The sequence below is a fragment of the Leptonychotes weddellii genome, chromosome 16 (assembly GCF_054177405.1).
Source record: "Leptonychotes weddellii isolate Sample4059 chromosome 16, ASM5417740v2, whole genome shotgun sequence".
Classification (NCBI taxonomy): domain Eukaryota; kingdom Metazoa; phylum Chordata; class Mammalia; order Carnivora; family Phocidae; genus Leptonychotes; species Leptonychotes weddellii.
Genome location: NC_138384.1, coordinates 1,015,499 through 1,023,850, shown reverse-complemented (window position 1 = coordinate 1,023,850; position 8,352 = coordinate 1,015,499). Strand labels below are relative to the sequence as shown.

Below are 8,352 nucleotides of genomic sequence, written 5' to 3'. Positions count from 1 at the left end.
GCACGTCTGCCCTGGTCAGCCCGGCAGCCTTTATTCCCAGCAGCCCGCACGCTCCGTGGGTGCTGCTCGCCCACCGCCCGCTGGAGACACAGCCGGGGTCCTTCTGTAAGGAAACGTTCCATTTGTGCCGCATGCCTGAGTCTGGCAGAGGGACCATGGGGCTATCTCAGGCTTGAAGCTTCTGTGGGGGGTCCCTGAGGTCTGCAGCGGTGACCTGTCCTCCGGCTCTGAGGAGGGGTGCCAACTCCCCATCATGTCCGGCAGAGCTGCTGTTTGGGGCTGTGGGAGTGGCCTCTGAAGGGGTGCCCGGCAGCTCCACACCGTCCAGCTCAGCGCCCGGAATCAGATCCCTGGCGCTCATACCCGCTCTCTTCTCGGCAAAGCACTGGGTGAGGCTGGAGCGAGGTGAGGTCCTTGGTGGGGGGCATTCCCGATGGCCTGGGTGGTGCACATGCTCACTCCTCTGACCCGACTCAGCCACAGCGCGTGCTCCGGCCTGGAGCCCGGGGGCTAGCCCTCAGGGCCCAACCAGCGCGGACCCGCCAGCCGCCACACCCAGCTCCCCAGTCCCAGCGAAGCGGCCGGGGCTCCCCTCGGGGAAGGCAGTCAAGCGGCTGGCTTCGGCAGGCCATCTGGGCCCAGGAGGTGAGCCTGACGGTCATCCAGGATTTGAGGCCCAGGTCCCACCTGTCAGATGGGGATAACGGGAGAGGCAGGTAAGTGCAGGTCAGAAGCTAACAACCCACGTGGTAACACCCTGACACCCTGACCCACACTGGGCACCCTGTCGCTTGACCTCCATCACCCAGACCCGGGGTAGACAGCAGGTCCCAAGTGGAAGGGAGAGACCATGGGCCTGGGGGCTCAGGTCACAGGAATTAGAATCAGACAGATCTCAGTGAAATGCTGACTCAGGCATTCAAACAGGGATTCTGACCTGATCCTGTGCGGTGAGCCATAAAGGTCCCCAGGATCCCCAGCACCTGTGTGTCTCCCTAAGTCTGCCCCCTCAGCACAGGGAACACCACCCCGCAATGCCGGGGGTCCTTAAACATCCACTTGCAAGGTAAGTGAGTGAATGGGACAAGCCACATTGTACTAAATGCTCTGAAAACCCAAAGGTAATGTCACTGCGTCTTCTGCTCCTACTCTTGGCAAGTCGGCTTCCCAGCCAACTGGGAAGATGGCAGCTGAAGGGAGCCCCTTCAGTCAGCGGGGCCGCTGGGCCTCACCTGGGTGGCAATGATGTACTTGACACCGCCGGGGGTGGGGTCCACGTCCAGCGCAGCTTTAAGCTCGTCCGAGAGGGGGACAGGCCTCACGGGCAGCCCTTTCAGAAACCTGGGGAAAGACAGGCAGGCAGGTCGGGAGGCCACTGACAGGAAGCATGCAGACAGCAGATGCAGGACAGGAAGCAGACTGGCGGCTGCGGGGGTTGGGGGAGGGGCGCAGGGTTCTTCCGGGGAAATGCAGAAGCCCCGGAACCAGACGGGGATAACGGGAGAGGCAGGTAAGTGCAGGTCAGAAGCTAACAACCGTGTGTGGACGCAGCCCCAGGGCGCGCACTCCAAGGCTGCACAAACACTAATGGTACGCGGTGTGGATGTGACCTCGCACACGAAGTCCGGTACAAGTGAGCAAGTGCCTGGCGGGTTCACCAGGGACTCTCACTCCTCACCCGCGGCTCCCGCTTGGCCCGGGGTGGGGGGGAACAAAGCTCAAGAAGGAAGCACCTCATGGGGCGCCTGCGTGGTTCAGGCGGTTGAGCAACCAAGTCTTGGTTTCAGTTCAGGCCACGATCTCAGGGTCCTGGGATTGAGCCCGTGTCGGGCTGTGCGCTCAGGGGGAGCCTGCTTCTCCCTCTCCCTCTGCTCTCCCCCCCACTCATGCTCTCTCTCTCAAATAAATACCGTCTTTGAAAAAAAAGAAGACGAAGGCAACACCTCAGTCCGAGGGGGAGTCCACGGACATGCTCCCCAGGAAGCGAAAGCCTGCAAACCGCCCACGGGGTGACAAGAGCAATGAGTTCAGAGTCTCCCACAAGGACACCAGCTGCCTTGGGGGCCGTCCTTGGTCATGGGGTCCGTCCACGGTGAGGAAGTCAGCCTTCCAGCCCCCACCCACTACAAGTCAGTGTTGCCCAGACGACAGTGACACATAAACCGACCCCACATACTCCCTGCACCCCTGGCAGGGAAGTGTCCCTGTGCTGAAACGACTGGAAGAGAGAAGTCCAAAGGCCCGGTCGTCACCGGGAGGCGCAGGCGCCGCCCCCAGGAGCCATTACGCTGCATGGACCTGCGCGTGAGGCCACCGGGCTGACATGTGATGGTCACAGGGAGGCACCCTTGGGGGCACGCTGCTTGGCGTCCCTGCAGAGACTGAAACTCCCATGGGACCCCCATTCAGCACCACGGCCTCTGGGGCCACCGTCCCAGATCTCAGCGGGAGACCCTGCTCCTCCCTCCGCGCCTCCCAAATGTGGGGGACCCCCAACTCACTTGTCTCCGTTCGACTCGGGGGGGAAGCACTGTCTCACGGCAGCCACGAACTCAGGCACAGTGTCATCCAGGGCGAAGACCACGGCATTGGGGCCCGCATCAAACGTGTACGCCACCTGGAACCCACGCGGTCAGTGCTGAGTGTCTGCGGAGTGGCCGGCCCGGCTCACACGGAGACCCGGGGCTGCCCACGACCAAGCCGGGCCCAGGCGACCTGCCTGCCGTGGAGCCGCGGCACCTCTGCCCACCAGCTCAGGACCAGCGGCTTCACTTGCGGGCCACGCACCCCTGCACCGGCCAAAAAACAAAGCACCTGCAGACAGCAGGGGACAGCAGGAGCCGAGAAGCCCTGTCTCGGCCGGCTTGTGCTGGACCGCAGCCGGGCTCTCCAGCAGCTCTGGGCCCAAGGGCTGTCCCAGGGAACACGCCGCAAGTCTGGGGAGCCGGCAGAGTGGCGTCAGCCCCCACCTGCCCCCCCGCCTTGCCTTGGTCTGCCCGTGGTGGGCGTTGAAGCAGTGCACCAGTTGGACAATGCGCCTGGAGGTGTCGCTGAGGTAAGAGATGGGCGGGAAGGTGTCCAGGCAGGTGGCGTGGAACTGGTTGCTGTCCTTCATGGTCAGCTGGCCGAAACCCTGGAAGTCCCGCTCCTGGACACAGCGGGTCATCTCTGCCATGCGCGCTGGCACCACCGATTCAGCCCGGAACTGCAAGGCACACTCCCGTGAGGTGCAGCCACTCCCCCTGCAGGGCGGCCAGGGGCTCTGCTGGGGGCTGAGCCGAGCCGAGCAGCCGGGCTTCGAAGGACGCAGGTGGAGCCTGCCGTGTTGCGATGTGCAGGACGTGCCCTGGGCCGCCGCCAGCCTTACCCTGAGCAGGGAGCTGGTCTCCACGCTGGTCTGCATGCCCGCGGTGCTGCCCATCAGCTTCTTCTCCGCGCTCACCTGCACCAAGAGAAATAGCCTGGACCCCACCCTGCAGCCCCCAGCCTGAAACACCCATCCCGTTCCATCCCTCCCCAACCACAGAGGTCCCCTCCCTGGGCAGACAGGGCAGGCCTGGGAACAGTAGCCCCTTTGCTGCGGGGAGTCGCTCAAAGCTTAGCCAGGTGCCTCCACCACCCAGGGAGCCCACGGGCCAGGAGGAACCGCCCCCTCCCAGTCTCACTCACCACAAGTATGAGGACTCGGAGCTCGGGCCAGTGTGACTCCGGGGCCACCTGCCGGGCGATGCTGTCCTTCCCATCGGCCCGCTCCCCCATCTGCCACTCCACAAAGCCACCATACAGGCTCCGGCAGGCGCTGCCTGAGCCCCGGCGAGCCACTTCCGAGAGGTCACTCTCAACCCCGTAGAGCCGGGCCAGGGCATATGCTGCAGGCACAGGGTGAAGGGCACAGGGGGCTCAGATGGGTAGGGAAGGGCTGAAGACTTTGAAAAGCCATGTGGAGCAGAGGCCAATGCAGAGAGGCCTGAAGAGCGGGCATGAGCATGACGGCTGGTAGTGCTGGGCATTAGGGAGCAGGGCTGGGTCTGGCCAAGGGTCTATTGCCAGGATACAGAGCTGGGGGCCCACAAGGCAGGCTCTCTGTCCCCACCACTGCGTGTCCTCCTGGCCTTGCCAGTCATCGAGGGCAGCTTAAGCATGGGCACATGAACTAGCTGAGCAAGTAAGCATCACCCCTGGGGTTTCTGCTAGGCCACACCCGGTCAGCCCACCGCCTGCCACTGCAGTACCCAGCTTTGCCCCAGGTGGGGAGGGCCTATCGGAGAGTGAGCCAGCACAGAGGAAAGCGGAGCAGGGGTCTGGAGGGAGGGAGACAGGTTCCCAGGGAGCCTGTCGGAGCACCCGGAGCCAGCCAAGCCAAGAAACTGGCCCTATCTTAGGCTTAAGCCAGTTCGAGATGGATTTCTGGCACATACAACCTAGAGGATTCTACACACAGAGCCCGGGGAAGATTTTAGCACTCGGGTCCCTGAAGGCTGCGAGCGTGTGAAGGGCCGCCTGCCGCAGCACAGCACTCTAGGGGCCCTGGGTCTCCTGTGGGCACCCACCGAGGCAGGCATAACCTGCCGCTGAGGAGGCCAGGCCCGCGGCCGTGGGGAAGTTGTTCACTGATGCGATGTGAACCTTGTAGCTGAGGCTGAGGGGCAGTGGGTCCTCATCACCGGCGCTCCTCCGCTTCCGGGCCAGGCGGCGGACTGAAGGGACGGGGGAGACGGTCACTGGGCAGAGTGGCCCCGACCTGCTCCTGGCAACTCACCTGCCGTGAGTCAGGAAGAGGCAGCAGGCTTTGTGCAGGCCTCTGCTCAGGGGAAAGCCGCCGACCCCAGCGCCAGACCCACACCCGGCTCCGGCTGTGCTAACAGGCATCCCCTCCCCCCAAAAGGGGCCGGGCTGCGGTGGGAAGTCAGGGGAGCCAAGAGGCAGCAGCATCTTCTGTGCACTCAGACCCAAGCCAGAGTGAAGAAGGGACAGTGGCGTAAGGAACCAGCTTGGCCTGGCCCCAGCGCTGCACGCGTCCCTCGCGGGACCCCACTCACTCTCCCTTAGGCAGGCCTGGAGGCGGGGCTGCCCCACGTCCTCCTCCCGGCCATTCAGCCAAATCCGGTCCTCGGTGAAGTCCTTGCTGATGGCAGCTGTGGTGGTGGTTTTCAACTGAGAAAGAAAACACAGGCCACCTCAGGGGTGGGTGCTGGCTAAACAGCCCCCTCCACTGGGGAGGGCCTTCCTATGACGGCCCTTCACGGTCATGCACTCAGGGGCAGGGACGGCCTTACTGGAGAACAGGGCTGTTGAGGCCCAGCAGGCCAGGCCGGGCAGTGAGGAAGGCCCCAAGCCATGCAGCAGGCTCGGTGCCAGGCCTGGCCTCCAGCACGCAGGGTGCAGCCCACACTTTCATGGCCCACAGCAGAGCCACTGGGCATGGCTCCCGGAGGAAGGGATGCGGACCTCCAGGGGACACCAGGGAGCATGGGAGTGCATGTGAAGAACAGTCCTAACGGGGTGTGTGTGTGTGTGTGTGTGTGTGTAACTGTCACTGGCTAGGGAGTTATTACTACCAATCCAATTGTCACACAAAAGTTCAACAAAATAAGTTTGGTAGATATTTGCTTTGGTGTTTAGTGCCGACCCATACTAACCTGGTCCTGGTGCAAGGTGACACTCAGAGAGGAGTTGATGGGTAGGATCAGGTCCTCATCTCGCTTTCCCCCTGGAACAAACAACCCAAGGCAAGGCCAATCCATTTCCCAGCCCTGCAAACCAGCACGCTGTTGCCCTCACTCCTCCCGACCAGTGCTCCCCAGTTACCCTCACTCCCATCCCATTGCTCCCCCATCTGCCGGGAGCCTGCTCTCTGCACTGGATACGTCCTCTTCCTGCTGTGCCCTCACCTTCAGGAAGTCCTCCTGGATTGCTCCCCACTTCACTGGGCTCCCACTCCCAGAGCGGAGCCGGAGGCCAGCCCATCCCCCTGCTTCAATGCTTCTGTTTAATCTTGTTTCATCTGTTCAACGAATTACCTTGGAGTGCCTTCCAGACCCTGACCACTCTGATGGTAAGGTTCTTGCCTCCCACACAGGAGGAGCCCTGGTTACGGAAACACCTCCAAGCTCTCTGCTCTCACGCCCTGGAGACACGCGGGACCGCCCCCACTGCTCGCACACCAGCGATAAAGGAAACCTTCGCGGAGGGGGACGTGGCGGACCTCTCGGTGAAGCAGGCACAGCACACTGCGCTTTCATGTGCGGTGCTGGGAGGGTGGACAGTTAAGGGGGTGGTGATGACGACCGCCTGGCAGGTGACCCATGATGGCACAGACACAGACCGGCACAAACATGCCCAGCTCATCTGTGACAAGAGTGCAGAAGCAATGCAAATGAGAGGAACGGCCTTCTCAGCAAATGCTGCCCCAATAACGGGACATCCAGAGGCCAGGCGATCCCGTGCCTTACACAGAGAAACAATTCAAGGTGGGGACTTAAATTTAAAACGTAAAACTACAAAACCTTTAGAAAAACACACAGGAGAAAACCTTTAGGCTGTAGGACCAGGCAAATGTGTCTGACTTGACACCAAAGGCATGACCCACTCATGGAAAAACTGACACATTGGAGTTCACCAAAACTTTAACAACTTCAGCTCTTTGAAAGACCCTGTTAGGAGGATGAGAAGACAAGCTACGGAGTAGGAGAAAATATTGGCAAACCCCATGTCCAACAAAGGATTAGTATCTAGAAGATATCGCAGACTCTCAAAACTCCACGGTAAGAAAGTGCACGGTCCAAGCAGAACACGGACATGAGGACATGCAGGTTACAGGTAAGCAGGAGAGCAGGTGTTCAGTATCCCTGGCCTGAAACCCACAACCAGATGTCACCCCACCGATGAGAATAGCTCAAATAAAAACTATTGACAACACCACCACAGGCTGAAGAGCTGGATCACACGGACATTGTTGGTGGGAACGCAAAGTGGGGTGGGAAGTTTTTCTTTATTTTATTTTTTTTAAGATTTTATTTATTTATTTGACAGAGAGAATCAGAGCACAAGTGGGGAAATGGCAGAGGGAGAGGGAGAAGCAGGGGCATCTGGGTGGCTCAGTCGGTGAAGCGCCTGCCTTCGGCTCAGGTCATGCACGATCCCAGGGTCCTGGGATCCAGCCCGAGTGGGGCTCCCTGCTCCGCGGGGAGCCTGCTTCTTCCTCTTCCTCTGCTCCTCCCCGCCACTTGTGCACGTGCACTCTCTCTCAAATAAATAAAATCTTTAAAATTTAAAAAGTAAAAACAAAAAACTAAAGTACAACTACCCTATGACCCAGCAGAGGCATTCCTGGACATTGGTCCCCAAAGAATGACAACTTGTATTCACACAAGCCCCGGTACAGTTTTGCAGCAGCTTGATTCACAATAAAGCTCAACCTGGAAACAACCCAGCTGCTAAGGAACGTGTGGGACGTCCCCACCAGGGAACAGGACTCAGCCCGAAACAGGCCAGTAATGAGTGAGCAGTCGCCTGCACGTCTCCAGAACCACCGTGACAAGAGCCACTCCCCAGAGCTACATAGGCTGTGATTCCACTAACAGCGATCTTCAGACGAGAGCATGATAGACATGGACAGCGGCCCCCAGCTGGCCAGCTGCGGGAGACTGAGGGAGCCCAGCCTCCGTGCTGGACACTGTCACCGTCCCCTGAGGGGCTGGCCGTCCGCGTGGACACTGTCACCCCCCCGTGTGGACAGTGTCGCCAACCCCGTCTCGCCCCCGCAGGGGTAGACGTCCCGCGTGGGCCGTGTTCGGCGCCCCCGGCCGCGCACTCACAGTACTTGATGACCGCGATGTTGACAGGCGCGGTGCAGGTCACCGCCACCAGCGGCTTCTCGGAAGCCATGGCCCAGAAACGGCGAATTCAGCCCTCAGCGGCCAGCAGGGCCCGGCTCGCACCTCATCTGCCCTGCGATTGGCTCGCAGGGCCCCTCTGTTTCGCACGCCGCCCAATCAGCGGTGGACCCGGCCACGGCTTCATTTCTCAGCCAATGAAGGGGATCGAACGATGGACTGCCGACTCTGGGCCCGCCCCCGTTGGCGGGCGACCACGCGCCGGCTCTGCGCAAGCGCGGAGATATGCCCAGCCCGAGTCCACGCAGGCGCCGGGGTCTGCGTAGGTGGTGGGACCGCGCAGGCGCAGGGGTCTGTGCAGGCGATTGGCGTCGGCCTTCCCTGGAGCGAGCCTGAATTGCGGCTGAGGGGAAGGTTCCCGCGGGCGGACGCGGTAGGGGACCGCACCTGGAGGGGCTGTCCCGCCGGCTTGGGCTCAGGGGGTCCCGGAGCCCAGACGCCCTCAGCAGCTCCGGAC

The 8,352-nt window shown here is 61.4% G+C and overlaps 1 protein-coding gene across 2 annotated transcripts; it reads right to left on the bottom strand.

Moving 5' to 3' along the window:
• MVD (mevalonate diphosphate decarboxylase) lies at positions 1–7,960 on the bottom strand. 2 transcript variants are annotated; one of them, XM_006734071.3, is made up of 10 exons: positions 7,818–7,960; positions 5,640–5,710; positions 5,040–5,154; positions 4,551–4,697; positions 3,670–3,869; positions 3,368–3,442; positions 2,987–3,205; positions 2,502–2,617; positions 1,233–1,341; positions 1–687 (listed from the first exon to the last, which is right to left on the bottom strand). In XM_006734071.3, exons 1-10 carry the CDS (start codon positions 7,885–7,887, stop codon positions 607–609), a joined length of 1,203 nt encoding a protein of 400 aa, XP_006734134.1. In that variant the 5' UTR covers positions 7,888–7,960; the 3' UTR covers positions 1–606. The 2 variants fall into 2 exon arrangements, with proteins under 2 accessions (XP_006734134.1, XP_081662372.1); XM_081806246.1 differs by lacking the exon at positions 4,551–4,697.
• Positions 7,961–8,352: the final 392 nt, after the last annotated feature.